Source organism: Tenrec ecaudatus, chromosome 15 (assembly GCF_050624435.1).
Source record: "Tenrec ecaudatus isolate mTenEca1 chromosome 15, mTenEca1.hap1, whole genome shotgun sequence".
Classification (NCBI taxonomy): domain Eukaryota; kingdom Metazoa; phylum Chordata; class Mammalia; order Afrosoricida; family Tenrecidae; genus Tenrec; species Tenrec ecaudatus.
In genome coordinates, this window is record NC_134544.1 from 15,239,641 (window position 1) to 15,259,336 (window position 19,696).

General features: G+C 48.4%; 1 protein-coding gene across 4 annotated transcripts in view; it reads left to right on the forward strand.

The window, feature by feature from the left end:
• Positions 1–19,425, forward strand: part of LOC142427300 (GPI ethanolamine phosphate transferase 1) — a 97,999-nt gene extending 78,574 nt beyond the window's left edge. For 3 of the 4 annotated variants that reach the window (XM_075532535.1, XM_075532534.1, XM_075532538.1), the window contains exons 24-29: positions 3–58; positions 367–442; positions 2,584–2,657; positions 4,778–4,820; positions 5,269–5,321; positions 17,180–19,425. In XM_075532535.1, the coding sequence (XP_075388650.1) occupies positions 3–58; positions 367–442; positions 2,584–2,657; positions 4,778–4,820; positions 5,269–5,321; positions 17,180–17,303 (426 nt within the window). In that variant the 3' untranslated portion in view covers positions 17,304–19,425. The remainder of the gene's footprint in view (positions 1–2; positions 59–366; positions 443–2,583; positions 2,658–4,777; positions 4,821–5,268; positions 5,322–17,179) is intronic. The other variant, XM_075532537.1, reaches the window with a different exon arrangement.
• Positions 19,426–19,696: the final 271 nt, after the last annotated feature.

Here is a 19,696-nt window from a genome sequence, read left to right on the forward strand (position 1 = left end):
AGGTCTTCTTCCTAGTGACAGCATTTTTTGGAACGGGAAATATAGCATCTATTAACAGGTAATTTTAACTACTAACAGGTACACATTTCTATAAAACCCAAACCACGCACGCTGGAATCTGCCCCTTCTGTGGGCGCTGTGCACTCCGCTCCGAGTCACGTGGTCTGGAGAGGGCTGTGCGTCAGCCCGGCGCAGCTGCTCCCTGTCGCGTGGCTCCGTGATATTCCTTGACATGACGGATGCCTGTATTTTAGTAAGATTCTGTTTGGGAAACCTGGTTTGAAGCATCCTTCTGAGAGCAGTGTCTGTCTATTGAGTGCCAGCGCGGCTCCTAACGCCTTTTGTCGCCCCCTGCCGTGACTGCAGCTTTGACCTGACCTCCGTCTACTGCTTTCTGACCGTGTTCAGCCCTTTCCTGATGGGAGCCCTGATGATGTGGAAGGTGCGTGTGCAGGTCCTCCCGCGTTTACGGAGGGAGAGTGACGTGCCAGTAACACTGTGCAACGTGACAGAGGGGTCGTGAAGATTACGGTGAGAGAGAGACAGCGGTGGGAAGAGGGGGCATCAGACGTGGCCTTGATCCCACTGCAGGACTAGAGGTGAGCCACTTCAGCCTGCCCCGACCTCCTCATGCTGCTGATCTCTCCGCTCCTCCGCACCCGTTTGACTCCACGACAGTAAGGATTTCAGTTCCATGCTAGTCCCTGAAAGTCCTGTTAGAAATGACTTATGCCTGTGGGGGAGCTGTCATCAAAATACTGTGCCCTGAAAGATTCTAAGGCTCCCTGAGTCCACATTCCCCTCCCGTGACACCGAGACTGCCAACATGCTACCAGCTCACAGGCTTTTCTGGGAGCACCCATCCTTAGGACAGTGCCACTGAGGGCTGGCGTGCAGGAATGTGCCAGGCCCCGTGCTGGCTGCTGAGGCTGCAGCGAAGGTAGTGGCCCACTCTCGGCTCTGCAGGATCCCACGATCTCTCCTGGAACAGCACTCAGGTGCCTCCCCTGTGTCCTTAGGGCAACTCACCGCACTTGTCTTCTTTCCTCCGCCTGCCTCTGCCTCATCCTCTCGACCGGAGTGCTTGGCACATTGTCTGTAGATAGCACACATTTGTGTGCATAAAGTCACTGATCCCTGCCCCAAATGTGATCACTCGCTATGAGGAAAACAAACACAAAAAAGGGTGCACTAGAAACACTGCCTTCAGGTCCACCCTGGCTCACCTTGTCCTTCTGCCCCGTGGGCTTCCCAGGCCATCAATCTCTAGAAGCAGACCGCTTCCTCTCCTGGAAGTGGTTGCAACAGGAACAAACTGCCGACATGGTAGTGAGCAGACTACCTCAACGCACCACTAAGTGTCCTTTGCTGTTTATATCTCGCAGGTGTGATCGTTAAAGATTATGTTTCTCTTCATTATTATCAGTATTTACTTTTTGTTACCATACTAATAGAAATGCAAACTTAAGAAATACTTCAATAGACATTTAACACGCTGCCTTTAATTTTTATTCACTATATTTTTAAATGGTGGTGTTTTTCCCTCAATTTACTAGACAATCAGCCTTTCATTAAAAACCAGAGGGAAAAAAACCCAAACCAAACAAACAAAATGCTTGGAGAGCTGGATTTCTCCTGTCCAGCAAGATTGCATGTGCTTCAAGGGGGAACGTCCTGGCTGACTTGTGCTGACCTGTGTGGCCGGGAGGGGAGGTTCTGCTGAACTTGCTTGTAGTCATGTGTTTCCAACTTGGAAAGAGTGAATGCCATCATAAACATCAGCCATTTTCCATGTTGTCCTCCCCTCTCTTGAACTGTCACGTATGTATATTCAAGTAATTGATTGTTGGTGAAGTATCTCAAAATATTAATAGCGTTGCTTCTGAATTGTGGGTTTTCAACCAGTTAACATTTTTAATAGATCTTTTCTCAAAATTTTGCAATGGGTCTAAATTTTATAATCAGAGATAAAGCATTGTTGGAAAGCCCCAGAAGCAATATAAAGCAGTTGTGTCATCATCATCTCAGATAGCGGTTGGAGCCCCCCAGCAACTCCTGGGGAGAAAAGAGCCTGCGGTTTGCTCCCTCCAAGCGAGCAGCCGAGGCAGTGCTCTGAGGCAACTCTGCCGAGTCACGGGAGCCTCCATGCTCCGAGATGGGCTCCTGGCTCACAAGGTGAGCATCAATGACCTGATGGTTCAGAGATCGATGACCCAAGTTATCAGGCTGCGTTACTGGTTTGATCTGGGTATTCTCGTCCGTTATACCATCCTGGAATCATTGTAACATTGTCGTTCATTGTTAGAATGAGTTGGGCTCATTGTTAGAATGATAGGCTTTTGTTTGGAATAAGGATGGGAATTTATTTTCTTTATTGCATGCACATGAATGTAGGTTTTCTTAGCTTCATCACTATTCTATATATCATTGAGTTCATGCTTTTATTTCATCCAGTGCTTGTTCTTTACAAATACATACATATTTGTGTGTGCAAGTTTATTTGAGAAGTTGAAAATATTCCTATAAGCTAAAATAACATTGTTTTACATGCTTCATTTGCTCATTTGCCATTCTTTTAAACAGATTTTAATCCCCTTTGTTCTTGTGATGTGCGCCTTCGAAGCGGTTCAGTTAACCACCCAGTTGTCATCTAAAAGGTAAGGTGAAAGTTCAAGAAACCCTTGGGGCACCAGGTTTAGGACTGGTATTTCCTGTGACTGTAGTAATTCACGACAATATGCATTGTTTATGACAAGCATCAGAAAAAATGTTACACTCATAACCAGAGTTTAGTGTTCATTAGTGGAAATTAGCTGATTCGGGCCTCCAGCAGACTAATATGCTCTCCTGACAATAAGAGATCATGACAGTGTTATTCAAGACAGCAAAGGAGCATCCCTGGAAAACCGTGGGATACAAATGGAAAATCATGGTGGTGACGGCCTTATTTGTTGTAGATAAAATTAGGCTGACAAAAAATAAGGGTCCCACTCTGACTCCTCTTGACTTATTTCTTAAATGTGTCTAGTATTGGACTAATGTGTTACTATGATTTCATATTACATCACTTCAACTGAACTAATTTGCATAGCATAGTCCCTCAGCCTTGCTTTCTACATACTTACAAAGGAGGCTGGAGGTCTCCTTCCTGAGTTTCAGCCATTCCGGAGCATTCAGTCGTAAGCAATCAAGACTTGTCGGGAGAAGCTGTCAACTCAACTCTTTGCTCCTTTTAACCAATGGCATTGCCTCCTCAGCACAGACCCGGCCAGCTTCCCTGCAAGACACTTCCATAAATAGGAAGCTGCTTAGCAGTTTTGTTGTTCTCGAAACAAACCAGCGTCTTCAATGCAGAAAGAAATAACTGAATTCAGCGTAAACTTGCCTGTTCTTGATGAGCGCAAGCTAGAACTGTGTTTAGCATATGATTATGCACATGGCACAGTTTATTTTAAATGTTTCCTTCCACTGTTTAGGATGAGTGGAAATCTCAAATACCATTTCCTTTAGGGCAGTGGTTCTCAACTTTCCTAATGCCGTGACCCTTTAATAGAGTTCTTCATGTTTTGGTGACCCCCTCCTCCCCCCTGCGACCATAAAATTATTTTCATTGCTACTTCATAGCTGTCATTTTGCTTCTGTTATGAATCGGGCGACCACAGGCTGAGAACAGCTGCTTTAGAGCATGTTTTCAGGTTATCTGTATGATTCTGACACCGACAGCATTTAGATCCTGCCCATGTCACATAAAAAGAGAGCATTTCTTCCCCTCAGGTACCTTCAGAACTGGTGCTGTGAGTTGCCATTGCCCATTCTAACTCACAGTGACTCGTGTGTGGCAGAGTAGCCCTGCTCCATGGGGTTTTCTTGGCTGTAATCTTACGGAAGCAGATGGCCAGCCTTTTCAGTGAGCAGAAGAGATGTAGGAAGTAACATTGGAGCAGTCGGTAGGGCGAGCACACCTGGAGTGGGTTCTGATCCTGAAGACGTTAAGCTAGGGCTGGACACAGCACCTCTATCGGGAATGATCCGGTGGGACACGGCCTTCTGGATGATCACTGCATTCTTTCCAACCTCTTGTTAGACAGTGCCGTCGCAAAACCAAGTCATGGACAGCCACAGAAATCTCATACCTTCATCTTTTAAAAAGTAATCGCAAATGGATCATAGACCTAAGACTTGTAGAGGAAAGTTCTGGGATTTCGGGCCAGACAAACAGTTAAACATGCCATGCAAGCCAAGAGCCATAAAAGGAAAACTATTAGAGGGTGGTCGCCAGGGAGGCTGGTGGGTGGAGGGTGCCTGCGGTGGTGCTGGGGCCTCCTGAGGGAGCCCATGGTGCTGGGAACGCTGTGTGGCCTGCGGGGTCACCTGTCACTGGCTGCAGCCTGGCCATGGTGCGCCTGTGTTTGACAAGGTGGTAGGGTGCCGTTGGGAGAAACGGTGCAGGCTGTGCGGCTTCTGTCTATATTACTGCTTATAACTTTATGTGCATGTAATAGAATCTTAAATTTAAAAATACAGTTAAGAAGTCATAGCCCATGGCCTTTTTCTACTACTGGAAAAAGTCTCCAGAGTTTTTTGAAGCAGGCTCTTCACGGTAGGGAGGTCACCCAGGAGGATTGGGAAATCTGCCCCACGGACCGTTGTATTTTCAGAAGCAAACCTGTTAAGAAATACAGCGTTCATTGACGGTTTTCACTTGGCTTTAATGTGCTTGGAGAAAAAGTGCCTCTTGTGTTATACCTAATTGTAAAATTGTTTTGCTTCTTTTCAGCCTGTTCCTCATTGTTCTCGTTATCTCAGACATTATGGCTCTGGTAAGGCTTTATTGGATATTCGGTGTAAATAAGATCAGGAAACTAACACTGGGCTAATTTAATCAAGGGAAGTATGACTATATTTTTATACCTGAAATCTTTAGGTAATCAAGTTATAAGGGTTGGCATAATTGACACATGAGGGTGACTTCTCTTATATGAGGTGACAAGCAGTGAGTGCTCTTCTTAAGGTGTCAGAAATCTTATACTTGGTTTGTTCTAATCCACCATTTTATCACTAGTGTTTCACATTGCATTGTATGTGGAATGAGCTTCCCATAGGACATTCATAGAGAAAGTGTAGCTTTAGGTAGTCATCATGTTCCTGTGTGAAATGTTAATTTTTAAATGCCTTCAGATTCAAAGCGAAGTACAAAGGAGGGAAGGGAAGGAGCAGCTAGACTTGTTCCTTCTGATTGGTGGAACCCCGTTTTGCTTCGTTTCACAGCACTTTTTCTTCTTGGTCAAGGATTCCGGCAGCTGGCTCGACATTGGAACAAGGTAGAGTACGTATTCACACGGCGCTCTTCAGGGGCAGGGAGAGAAGTCCCGCGGTGTCCCCTACACCTGGAAGAACCCGAAGGAAGCGGGAGGAAGGGGGAGCCCATCACAAGATTGCATTTATAGCCCACCCCCCAGGGGGACTGAAAACAGAAATGTGGGGAGTCTAAGACACGAAATAACACAATGATGTATAATTGTTCCAGGATTCACGAGGGTGGGAGGGAGGGGTGAAAAGGAGGAGCTGATACCAAGGACTCAGGTAGAAAGAAAATGTTTTGGAAATGATGATGGCAACATATGTACAAATGTGCTTATCACAACTGAATGATGCATTATGATAGATTTGTAAGAGCCCCCCAATAAAATGATGATATAAAAAAGGAAGAAACAGAGGTGGCGTGGAGGGAGGCGGAGCGGGGAGCAACCCTTGTAAGCCTCTGAAGGCGACTTGTCCTCTCCTCGGTTCTCCTGTTCTGTGGTGTAGACACCGTAGCTCGAGTGCCGAGTTGGCGTGAGGAGAAGGGGGAGGCCAGGGCAGAGAGGTAGAGAGGTGCCCGAGGAGCCGCGGGATCTGCGCTGCATGGGCCGTCGGGCCGACTCACGGCTGTCTGTCCCGGCCATCCTGTTCTCTCGCTCTGCCCGCCGGCCTCTCCCAAGGAGGCAAGTTGCAGCGCGAGCGTTCCGTGATGCCCTCGGTCCCCTGTCAGCATTATCCGCCCTGCATCTCTGTCAGACGTTTACCACGGGAACATCTTACCAGTGACTAGCGCCTTGTCCTTTGAGTTGTCCCGGAACCTGAAGTCACCATTTTCTCTTTCTTACGCTTTGATGCCAGTGCCAACAGCTTGCCATAACCTCTTCTGCTTCTTTTCTTTGAGAAGAAAGCAGGTAGATTCAGTCATTTGTGTTTTGCTTTCAAAGCCAGGCCTGTTTCATGAGCTGCTCGCCACTCCTCACTGCGTGGCTGGGAGTCGTAGTGAGGCTGGGGAGACGCTGCATGGCAGACCGTCTGTCTCTCTGTGGTGCCTTGCTGCTCACCGCTGCTGCTCATCTGTGTGCGCGGCTGCCTCTCAACGCCTTTGGGTCCAACTCGTCTCTTCCCTTCCCCACCTGCTGGGCACCTCACTCTGCGCCTCACTCTCCTGGGTTTGTTTTCATTCTCTCACAGTGGAAAGCCCAGAGGAAGTGTGGAGGCCTCCTTAGCAGCCAGTCATCCCCACAGGGCCCAGTCAGATGGCGGGGCAAAGGGCAGGCTTTACGCCAGACCGCCCTTGTCTGACCTTGGGCTCTGCCACTTTCAGGCTGTGCCACACGGGCAGGCGGTGCATTCTGTGGAACCTCCGCTGCCCATGGGGGGTGGCGGGTGGGAAGCCATTCGTGTACAGCTTTGGCCTGGACCCAGCATCTTGGAAGCGCTCAGGAAATGCTGGCCACTGCCTTGGGTCACCCCGTCACCCGCCGACTTTGTTATCCTTCATGATGTGTCCTGGATTTCATACCTGTCTCTGTGTGCTGATGGGCTCGTTTTCTTCCGACGTACTGTCGGCATGTTGTTTGAAGAATGTGTCGGTTAACACAGGCCGACTTCTTTGATGGCAGGAACCGATTTGGGTTTGACACAGAAGAAGTGCCAAGAAACCGAGAGGATAAGCTTTCGTGTGCAAAGTACCAGATTGCTTTATGCACCGTGTCACTCATCTCGATTGCACTGCTTTAGAATTTCATGTTCTCTCTGATCATCTTGAAGTTATCTTTGCCTGGTGAGTTTTCTTCAAAGTGCACATGTTTACTGTCATAACTGCTAACGTATACAAAGCACCTCTTCGTGCCGGCGATCACCGTTGTGCTCAGCAGGCATTTTTGAACACCAGGTGTGTAGCATAGAGTCCCGGGCCCTCCGGGACTGGAAAGCCAGGTAGGAAGCAGATTCCAGAGTATGCCCTGCCTAAGGGCCGTCGAGGCACTAGACTACCTCGAGGTTGCTGGGAGGCCTAGTCGGAGCACCTGGCAGAGGACGGGCAGGGTGCTGGGGAGGGGCTGGCCAAGCACTCTGGGTCCGGACTTGAGAAAGCATGTTGGGTCACAAGACTTAGGAAGAAGGTGTAGCGTGAGAAAAGGTGACCCCGCCTAGTTAAAGGCAGAAGACAGGTCATGTGGAAATGAGACTGACGGAAGTAACCAGCAAGTCAGGAAAAACACAAAAAAGCAGGCGAAAGCAAACCACAAGCCTTTGCCTTGGGAGTCAGTTCTAACTCGTAGTACCATATGGGGCAGTCAAAGTGCCCACAGGCTGAGATCCTCACAGAGAGCCTGCTGTACCTTCCTTTCACCGATTTTGTACATTCAAGCCACTTACCTTTCTGTTAGCAGCCGAGTGCTTAAACACTGCGCCACCAGACTTCCTAGGAGCTCAAAGGAGCATTTGGGGAAGGAGGGGCCGTACTGTCTGAGGTGCTGCAGAGATTGTAGAAGATGTCCAGGTGCCCGGGGCTGAGCAGCAGTGGGCACTGGCGCTGTGTTTTAAAGACAGGCCGCGGATGCATCCTGCTGTGCATTCACTGAAGGCCTTTTACTTGAGCCAGAGAGTGGATGGGATCAAGTAACTCGTGAGGGAGCAGGAGAGCCCTCGCAGAAAGCCCCCTCCCCTGGGGCACCGCCTTCCTGTGCCTGGGTCACCTCTCTGCCCTTCCCAGCCGCACCCAAGAGGAAGAGCTCTCTTTTCAACAGCCGTGTCCTTGGCGTCCTGACTTTTCCCTCCTCCTGAGTTGTTGGGTCTCTAGTCCCCACTCTGTCACTTCATGCCTCCTGTTCCTTATTCAGTTCTCAGTCGAAGAATCCTGAAAGTGATGAGAAGCAAATATAATTATTTCCATTTTTCAGAAGAGGCATCTGGCGTAGAAAGCCTAAGAATACACAATCACCCGGCATAGCTGGGTTTCTTTCTTTCTGTGTTTTTATATGTGCATCTTCTGTGTAGCTCATGTCCTAAGGGAAGACCATACCTGCTGAGCAATTGGCGTGCACGCCGAGTCGCTAGGCTTTGTGAAGCACTCCAGGATGAGTGGAATTGTGGCCTCAGAATTTGTGCTGCTTCATCCCTGTAGATGGCTGCTTCATCGGGGAAGATTCCAAGATAAAGCTTGTCAAGGACATGCTAGCCTGCGGGTGTGGCCCCTGCGCTCAGACGGGAGAAACCCGTCCATCGTAGGATGGAGCCAGACGAATAATAAATCGTGGAGGCCACAGTGACTGAGGGTACTGTGTGCACACTGTGACACTGAGCTGGTTCTGGAGGGAAGGTGGCCTTCCATCTAGGGGACTTGGTTTGTGGCGAGAACTTCAGGGAAAGGGAACAGACAGTAACAAAGCTGTAGGCGTGAGAACGCCCGGTGAGTGTGTGTATGGCGTGTGATGAACAATGCAGATTTCAGAAGTCAGAGACTTGAGAGAAGTTTCTGGAAAGCGGTTTCTGGTCCTCTGGGAGTGCTTCACAATGCCAAAGAGCGCTTTGTGCAAGACAAGCACGCAATGTATCTAATTCTGGGTCCTGGAAAAATCACACAATTAGATTTGCGGAGAACTGCTTATGCCCATTGTTGGTGTGACCGTCGTCGCTGATTTGGACAAGCAGTCAGCAAAGCGATGGAGTCACCCTGCTCTTTGCTTCCACGTTGACCACCGATTGCCGTTTCACTAGGTGAGGGAGGCAGCGGGTGAGGGCTGGGTGGGCACCTGCCTAGAAGTGGAGTGTTCACTGCATCAGCCCTGTCGGCCGTCCCCGAGTGGTCCTTATGTGCTCCTGGATCACACCTCGGCAACCCGTCTCCATCTGTCCAGCACCTGAGCTCATGATGTGCCTCCAGGCAAAGTGTTTTCCTGTTTCTTTCAAGGTCAGCCCTGCCCGGCTGCAGTGAGGTTGCAGATGCCCTTGACGATGCTGTAGGGCTTTTCACCAAGCCCAGGTTGCCAGCGTTGACTCTCTTCTTCCTTGAGAGTTTTTAAAGATGCTTTGAGTTGCTGTAAAACTTGCAGGCAGCATCTAGCATGCCGTTCTTGGCACTTTGGCGGGCGGCACCTCCAGCCCTGTTCCTTTCCTGCCTTTCCGCAGCCATCGAGGGAATGCAGAGTTCTCCAGGCACAGTGTCATAGAGGGCGCTGAGGATGGTGTGCGCGGGGCATCATTCAAAAGGAAGCAAACCGAATGGTGAACGGGCGCTGCCTGACTAAATGCTGATACTCCTACTCTGCAGTACTCCCGGCTAGACAAGTGTGTTGACGCCATGACTCAGTTCTGTACTTAAGTTTGTAGATTAGAATGTGATGTCGGAGAAATGAAATCCAGGAGCAGCAGTGTTTTTCCCTGTTGTCCATAGAGTTACTATGGGATAGGACCTGCTCTTGGCCACCTAGCGTCAACAAAAACCAAATAGACTGTGAATATATTTTGTGGTAATGGTAATTTTTCTTACAATGGGAGCTGCTGTATACATCCGTTGACCATAATGCTCTGATTCACTTGGGGCACTATGCCTGTCAGTTCCATGTATACAACATTAAAAATCTGAAGCAGATGGGCAGATGATAAAGGCATAATCAGCTACTGAGTCATGTCCGTCTCGGTGCTTCATCAGGGGTCTGCGCCCAAGGTGAAATGGGGTGCTCGCTTGCAGAGATTCCTACCCTTAAATCCCACTGCTCGCTGAGTTGATTCCAACTCATAGCCACCCTATGTCCACCTGTCGAAGGTTGGCGTGTTAGTGGGTTAATAGTGGCCCACAGAACCTGTTCTAGTCATCAGACTGGCAGCAAGGGGACATCTTGCATATGTTCCCCACGTAACCTGGTCATTCCTGCTGAAGCCTCCTTTCTCTGGTTGCTGTCTCAGTCTCTTGTTCTGTCATCCCCAAAGGTCCCACTTAAGAAAGGAAGAATATTGAGGAGGGCTGAGTCAGTGGGGGTGGGGAGTGAATACAGACACAGGAAGGTATCTGAGACAAATTCGGCTCTCTAAATCAGTTGCTCCTGATGGAGGCTGCACTGTGTGGTTTTGCTGCTGGTTCTCCGGTTGGTAGCGCTGTTGTGGTCCTTCAGTGCTGGTGAGTCGGAGCAGGAGAGTGCACGGCCCTGCACCGTCCTCACACTGGTCATGCGGGGGCCCATGGCTGCAGCCAGGGGTCAGCTCGTCTTGTGAAAGATTGCTCATGTTTTTCCTGTCCCTCTGCCTTCCCACGCATGTTGTCCTATTCCCATGGCTGACCTCGCCTGAAGTCTCACTGTCCTCGCCTCTAAAGAGCGTTCTGTGTGTATCCTCTGTCTTCATCTTCCAACTTTCACTTGCATGTGAAGCCATTGAAAATAGTATGGCCCCGGCTCCAACCCCAACTATGTGGACCCCACCCGAGCCCCCCACCCAAAGAAGAATGCACTTCAGAGGACAGCACTGGGGCCACAGCTTGGGGAGGGGGCATGTCAGATTAGAGCACACGGAAGAAATGAACAGGGATGGAGAGGGAGGAGAGGACATCCTGACGCATCCAGCCCCGAGGACGATGTTCCTGCTCAGAGCAGACAACACAGGGAGGACCATAAGGCTGGCCCCACCGCGGAACACGGTGTCCCTCACTGAACCATGGCGCTGCAGGGAACAGCACGAGACACAGTGCGGGAATAGTGCACGGTCTGGCCCATCACTCTGGGGCGAGGCACTGAGGGCGTGCAGCAGAGCAGCAGGGGGAGCAGAGTGATGAAACCCCCGCAGGGAATACTGAAAGGAGACTTTGAAGACAGTATGGCACCTTAGACTCAATTAGAAAACACTTCTAAAGGCCAACAAACAGACCTCGAACTATTTATAGGTTTTTCTGTTTTTGTCAGTGGCTTTCTGTTTGTTATTGTTACTGTTTTTGTTGTTATTGTTTTGTTGGTTTTGACTTCCTTTGTTGATTTATTTGGCTTTGCCTGGTTTTTGCACTTACTAATATATCTGCATGTCTATCTAGATAAGCTAGGCGGGATAAATAATGCAGAGATGAAAAGAACGGGACCAATGGTTCCGGGGGAATATGGGAGGTGGAGAAAGGAAGGGTGGGGGGAACCAACCCAGGGAGAAGGGAACAACAAGTGAACTAAAATCAATGGAAGGAAAGTTGTAGGATGCCTGGTGGGGCTTAATCAAGGGCAATGTAGCAGCGGGGAATTACTAAACCCGAATGAAGGCCAAACATGATGGTGGGACAGGATAGAAGTAAAATGAAATAGAGGAAAGAATCAGGAGGCAAAGGACATTTATAGAGGTCTAAATACTGGCATGTGCACATGTAAATACATATATAACGGGAATAGAACTATGTACTCATATCTATATATTAAGAATTAGGTTGCAGATGGACATTAGGCCTCGACTCTAAGTATCCCCTCAACACAAGAACACTTTGTTCTAACAATCCGGATTTCTGTGATGCTCACTTTCCCAGCACAATTGCTGAAGACAAAATGGGTACATAAGAAAATGTGGTGAAGAAAGCTGATGGCGCCCGGCTATAAAAAGATAGAGCATCTGGGGTCTTAAAGGATTGAAGATAAACAAGCGGCCATCTAGCTGAGAAGCACCAAAGCCCACATAGAAGAAACACACCAGCCTGTGTGTCATGAAGTGTTGATGAAATCAGGTATCAGGCATCTAAGACCCAGAATTAAACCATATCCAAGGTGAATGGGGTAGAGGAGCAAGGAGTGGAGACCTAGTGCCCATCTGTAGACACTTGGACATCCCCTCACAGAAGGGTCACAGGGAAGAGATGAGCCAGTCAGGGTGCAGTGTAGCACCGATGAAACACACAACTTTCCTCCAATTTTTGGTGCTTTTTTTCACTCCACTATCATGACCTCAATCCTACCTTACAAATTGGATTAGACCAGAGCATGCACACTGCTACAGATAAGAGCCTGCAACACAGGGAATCCAGGATAGATAAACCCCTCAGGACCAACAAGGAGAGTAGAGATACCAGGAAGATTAGGGGCAGGTGGGGGAGAAAAGGGGAATCGATCACAAGGATCAACCTAAAACCCCCTCCCAGGGGGACAAATAACGGAAAAGTAAGTAAGGGGTGATGGAGGACAATGTAAGATATGGGAAATGATCTATAACTTAAGGGTTCATGAGGGAGGGCAGGTGGGGGAGGGAAGGAAGAGAGGGTAGCTGATCAGGGGTTCAAGTGGGAACAGAAGGCTTTGAAAAGGATGATGGCGGCCTACATGCAGATGTGCTTCACACACTGGAGGAATGCATGGATTGTGATAAGAGTGTAAGAGCCCCCAATAAAAGTATTTTTAAAAGAAAAGAAAATATTATAGCCAAGTCAGGTGTCCCTTAGTCCTCAAGGACATCTTTGTTTTATGTAGGTCTTTTGCAGCCAATTTGACGGACCACATGTACTGTGATTTTTCAACAGCTGCTTCCAAGAGTGTTGATTATAGATCCAAGTAGAATGGAATCCTTGACACCCTCGACCATTTCTCATGATTTTATGTGTTGATCCAGGTGTGAAGATTTGTGTTTCTTTACATTGAGTTGCAGTCCATACTAAAAGCTGTAGCCTTTGATTGTCGTCTGCAAGTGCTTCAAGTCCTTGCTTTCAGCAAGCAAGGTGTGTCTTCTCCCTAAGACTGTAAATGAGCCTTCTTCCAATCCCGATGCTCCATTTTCCAAATGCTCCAGAAGCTTCTTGTATTATTTGCTCAATATACAGATTGAATAAGTATGGTGTATTTGGCTAGGTTCTCTAGAAAACAAAAGGAATAAATTTATCTATCTATCTAAATAAATAAATAAAGGGAATAGCTCACGTAGGTATAGAGACAGGCAAGTTCAAAGTACCTGAGTCAGGTATCAGACCAGAGGCTTTTCCTGTCTCATGTAATAGCAGGGGCTGGTGAGCCCAAGATCAGCAGGTCAGACTGTAGGCTTCTGGCACCAGAGGCAAATTAATCCATGCTTGTCAGGTAAGAAGGCAGGCTGCTGATAACTCCTAGGATTGGCAGGCAAGATGGGAGACCACTAGCTCAAGTTTAATGAACTGGCATTTTGATGAGCCAGCTACAGGATCCAGAGCCAGCAAAAAGCAAAGAAAGCTTTCCCACTGCACCCACTTACATTGGAGGAGATCTCCTCATGGGTAATTGCTAGTCTTAACTGCCAGGGTGCGCTTTAGGTCAGGTGTGAAAACATGGGTGTAAAGCGTTAATAAAACTGTTTGATAATTTTTGTATTCTGTTGGTCGGCTTTCTTTGGAATAGACACAAACATGGACCTCTTTCACCCAGTTGGCCAGTTAGCGGTCTTCCAGAATTCTTGGCGTAGATTAGTGAGTGTTTCCAGCGCTGCGGCAGCCTGTTGAAGCATTTCGGTTGCTATTCTGCGGTTCCTAGAGCCTCGTTTCTCACCACTGTCTGCAGTGCCACTTGAACAACTTCTCTCGGTACTACCAGTTCCCGAACGGATGCTGCTGCTTGAAGTGACTGGATGTCCGCCTGCTCCTTTGGGTCCAGTGTCGACGTGTCCCGTCCGTCTCCTTCAGTATTGTGCCACAGAATCTTTCAGTGTTGCAACTCAAGGCCGGGATTATTTCCCTTCTGTTCTTTCACTTTGAAGTATGCTGAGCTTCTTCTTTCCTTTTGGTTCTCTAACTCCAGTTCTTTGTGCATTTTATGATAATTCTTTGTCTTCACGAGCTGCCCTTTGAAAATTTATGTTCGCTTCTGTGGTAGTTCATAATCTGGTGTCAGCTTGTGAAAGGGTGGAGTTTAGCCTGTCAATCAGGTGACAGATTGATGACCTCATTTGAAGGTGCTCTGGAGATAAATAGCTCATTGGAGGTGGGGCACCGACACTCCTTGAGAAGCCACATGGAGCTGCACTAGAGCCCTGGAGCTGGAGCAGCCATGTGGAGACCCACACCAGTACTGAGATGCTTCCACTGCCACTGGATCCACAAGACTTTCCACCCACTGGTCTTTGATCTTCCTGCATTCGGCGTCATTGCATGTGTTGTATGAATCTGAAGAGGAATTTATAGATTGGTATCGGACACATGGGCTAATATCGGATTTATGCACTTGATCTGGACTGGGCGGGGATGTTTTCTTAATTTACAATTACTCTTTGATGTAAAGTTCTCTCACACACATATGAGTCTATGAATTTGTTTCTCTAGTCTACCAGGACTGACACAATCCCTTTACATAATTATTTCTTCAGTGTTTTCAAGAGCAAGTTTCATCCACGTTGACCTTTTCTTTCTTTCTGTTGGTAACTTAGAATTATGAAACAACCTCCTTATCTCCTGTGAAAGAGGAGTGACATATTTCACAGCACTGAGTCATGCAGTTAGCTAACGGGTAGAAATGGTTCGTGCATCTTCATGAGCCTCTAGTTGATTGCTAGGAAAGGATTTGCCTCCTGGTGGGTGATAGTTACAAGAGTAAATCTTAAGTGTCATGTAATAGGGTTTCTCTGCCCAGGTGTCATTGCTACAAATTTTTTGTTGTTGTTTTGCTTTCTGTTGATATGAAGGCTGCTTTTAAGTTTTGGACTGTCTAATAATTCCTGTATGAAAGTCCACGTGAGAGCTAGCTTGCTTCTTGTTGTGTTGCTAGCCTTGTGAAACTTGACGACAGAGTTCCTTTCATGGAACCAGTCTTACATTGCATCCCTGCAGTGGATTTCCTTCCCGACAAACTTTATTGTGAACATTTTTGTGTTGGCCAGTTGGTGGCTAAAACTTCAATCACCCCATGCCTCTTACTCACAGTTCTGGCACGATGTCCTTTTGTCCTGGCTGTTTTGTTACATTGAAACGGTGACAGTCTGCTGGAGACTCTTAGAGACGAGCGGGGGAAGCTAGCTCCACAGATGTAGGAATGGATAGGTACGCAGGGGTGGGCTGGGGTGGTCTGCAACCACAGATGTAGGGATAGGTACGCAGGGGTGGGCTGGGGTGGTCTGCAGCGTGTGTAGCATCCTGGGGGAAATGGCAGTGGGTTTTCAAAATGCCTTTGAGAGATTCCTCAGCCACCAGCGTCAAGTTCACAAGTGGGTGTTCAAGAAGAAACGACGCAGGAACAGCACACGGGCAGTGCCTCTTTTCTCTGAAAGAGCCTTCAGTGCCGTTTTCCCGAGTGCCGTGAGGACAGCGGGAGACCCCGGCATGCACGGGGGCAGTTAGGGCTACTCTGTGAGCTCAGTGGCATCAGGGGTGCTGGAAGCAGCTGGGTGAAAAATGCCCTGCTCGGACCCTAAAGCTGTGATGGGCCAACAGAACTGACTTAGTGTCTTCTTTCGATCTTTGACACTTTATCGTCATTCATGGTGAGTCGCAAACTTCACAGAGTGGCTCCTTCTACCTGGGATCCGGAAGGACGTCTGTTTTTAAGACCAGAGAAAAGGCCCCTCCGAGGCAGCTTTGAGAGCTAGAGAAGCGCACCTGATTAAACCTGCCTTCTAAGGGCCCCAGAGTGAGGCGAGTGGCCTCAGCGTCACCCCTTTGACGGAGCTGCAGTTTCATCCGATTTGATAGTGGAGTTCCTTTGGGCTTTAATTACTTCCCACATGGGCTCTTGTTACACTTTATTAAAATGCAAATGATAACAAAAGTATTTAGAGTTTCTCTTCAGATACAGTGAAAACTCACGATCCTATTTGATGCCTTTAAAATATGCTCTGAACCTGAATGAAGTATCATCAAATGGCTTTACTCATACAATGAATATCAAACATCATTAAAATCAGTGATTCTCCAACCTTTTTTCTCTTCCGGTACTTTTGGCATGTGTGACCCACTTGGGTTGGGAAAAGGCACAGGCCGTCTTGCCTGCGAGCCCCGGGGCCCAGGGTGAAAGACCTTCTGGGGGATTCTGTGTGCACACCTTGATAGTCATTGATTTCAGTGCTGCTCTGTCACGGGAGGTAGGATAAGAACAGCTCAACTCCTTGCAAGATGAAACTGGATGGCCTTTTAGCTCTGCCCTGCTGCAATGACACCAGCCTTTGATTGATGGGAGGTGTCACAAGTGGAGTGTCTTATGGCTCCATTGGGTGAAGATGATGAGCTTCCTAATTGTTTCCTGCCAGTACCGTCAGCACCCGTGAGCCAGCAGCCCGTAGTGCAGGCCGTTTGTAAGGAGATCAGTGATCTGTGCCGAGTCTCTTCTAGACAGACCTTCCATTCTGCCGGAGGGTGGGTCACCACTGGCTTTACTCGACGTATTTCTATTAAGAGATCAAGCCAGATAGACTATATTTTGGCCTAAAAGTGAGAACACAATTGAACAGAACAAGAATCTGCTAGAACATACTCTTTCCTTCTTAGCAATTTTATCAAGGTATAATTTATATACTATAATATCCATCCATTCTTTAAACAAATTTATAGTTGCACAACTGCCCAGGTGATCTCGATTTTGCACATTTCCATCATCAAAGCCCTGGGTCCTCCTGACCCATGCCACGCGCACCCGTCCACCTCCCCTGTGACTGCTGATAGGGAAGGAAAGCGTGAGTGGAAAGCAGAGGGGTGGGGTGAGCAGCAGCACCAAGTCCTTTGGAAAGGAAACCAGGATAAGACCCACTGTTGAGCGGAGGGGTTGGCTTTCAATAGGATCAAGAAGGGGAGGGAAAATGATCCCAGATCTCGGTTTGTGGTAAGTGTCTGACTTCGTGTAGTTATTAAAACTTGATTTAAAGGAATGCCAGTATAGTGCAGCCCTTCGCTGATGGGTAAATGATTATCTCACACTTTTCTTCCTCTGAGTTCTCTCTGCTCATAGCATGCCCCCTTCTCCTCCCCCCATTGTAGCATCAGCCACTACGTGATCGTCATGTCCATGACCATATTTCTGGTGTTTCTCAATGGCCTGGCCCAGCTGCTCACCACAAAGAAACTCAGATGGCTTGGCAGCCCCAAGAGCCATCTCATCTGATGGTGCTGAAGTTGTCCCTCTGCATCTGGATCCTGGTCCTCATTCTCCTTGTCACCTCTGCCACCGAGCCGTCAGATCCCACCAAGGAGTCGAGAAGAAGGATGCTGATGTGTGGCATAGTCTGTTCCTAAAAGGGAAATGCTATTTCGAATTCTGAACTGACAGGTTATGGGACACGAGTTTCCTTTTATATAGACAGCTTTGCATGCAGGAAATAGCGTCGGGCCCTGGAGGCGGGACGGAGGACAGCGCTCCCCATTGCCCCGATTGCCTTGACTGGCAGCTCTTCTCGCAGATGCTTCTCTGTTTCCCTTGCAGCACCCCGCCTCCACCTTACAGCTTCCCGTGCACCCCAAGGACGATGTGTTCCTGTGGGGGCGGGGTCTGGGACGGTTGACTGCACCCTGAATCAGCGATGTCGCTGAAGGGAAAGGGAATCTGCGGGTGGCACAAGAGCCACCACGAAACCGTGTCAGTAGGGTGTGCTGTTATATGTCACTAAAGCGTCAGAGGGAAAGCCACTTGCAGATGTCTGTCATTTCCTTCCCTGTGCACTGCTACTGTCTTGGCTGTCCCATGCGGTTCAAGTGACGACCTTCTTGGTCAGCCAGCAAAATGGAAATCAAACTTTTACTCTTCTCCCTCCATCTCTGGAAGCTCAAAGAATCTCGTGGCAATAGCCAAGCAGAAGTGCCTGGTCGTCATGTTTAACCCACAGGGAAGCATCTAACCAGCAGGCATTTCAGTGGCAGACTCCACATGTGTCATGCCCACAGCATTGTTTCAACAGGGTTTTATAGATCAGTGCTTAAACTTTCTGACAGTGTCAGAAGAATTAGTCTGACAATTACTGTTTGTTCCGGCTGTATAACCCCAACCCAAAGCCCTCTCAGTCAGTGGAGATTTCCGTTTGTAGAACAATTCTAATGGACATAACATTTTGAGAGCAAGTTGTATGTGAATTTTGCATAAAGTGACCTTCACATATCACTACAGACTTGGCTTTTTGCTGTAGACACACATTCTTCTTCTATTTTCCTTCCTCTTGGTACTGCAGATGTGGTGCGCCAGTTGCTTTGGGTTGGTGCTAAACTGCTGGTGTGAGCTTCCTTTACAGATATGTATGTGCACACACGCGCACGTGTGTGTGTGTGTGTGTAACTTTTGGATTAAATTGCAATGCTGTTGTTGCTAGGTGCCATCACGATGGTTCTGGCCAGGGCGACCCGAGCACTAGCTGACCGCAGTGGCGGGAGTCCCTCTGCAGATTGCTAGCATTTCGAACTCAGTGGGTGAGTGGGCAAATTCAACTCAGCAGGCTTGAACGCCAGCCGGACAGGATGTGCTTTCTTCCTGTCGAATTGTGAAGAAGCGTTGCGTTGCCTTGTTTGTGTGAACACGTTGTGTTGCCGCAGCAGAAACGCCATAGGACAAGAAAGGAAGCAGCGAGGGTGCTGCTCTGAGCCCCTGCTGCAGGCTGCAGCTCTGAAACCTCAGCGGACACGCAGGAAGCTGCTGCTCGCGTGATACTGGCCGCTCGATGGAGTGAGCTGCTAGCTTCTCACAAGTCTGAGGAAACGCACTGCACACACGCACTGTCTAACTCTCCCCAGGAGTCCCCCGGGGACCCAGGCTGTACGGCATACACACTGTGAGGGCCCGGTGCCCTGTCTCTTGGTGCTGGCGGAGGCTGGCTTCGTCTTGCTGTTGCTGTGTGAATGAGGGATGAGTTTACTAAAGGGCACAGTGCATGGTGACCAGACTGGACCACTCTGACTGTTCCCAGGAAGCGTTTGCTCCAGGGCCCGTTCCTGGGACAGGCTGACCCCAAGCCTCTGGTTCCCTAGTGTGTATGAAAGCAATGTTGACGCTGCACCATGGCTGGTCTGTACAGTGTGCACAGCGGCACAACGAGAAAGTTTGAAATCGTGTCCAGATGCCCCAACACTCACGTTGGGAGATTGGCACCAATAGAGCCACACATTGCAGGATTGCCCTGACCTGCCCGGTCCTGTGTGTGACACACGGGGAAGCCACGCCCGCCAGGACCTGGGGTGGTGAACCTCTGTCAGTGTTGTGAAAGGTCTATTTTTATATTGAATTCTGAGAAAAATAAACAAGATATAAGAACATTGTATTGGTTCATTTTTCTGTGTCATATTAGATTTCTATCTCGGGATTTAAGACATCTGCTGACTAGCGTTGTTTCTCAGTAGGAATTAAAAGGTGCGAGCTGGAACTATTTATAGGCTTTAAAAAATTTTTTCCTTTATCTCATGTCTATCCATATAAGATAGACAGGATAACCAATCTCAAGGAGAAAATAACAGGGCTGATGGCTCTGGGGGACATGGGAGAGGAGGAGGTGGGAGAAAGGGAGGGGGAGGCAACAA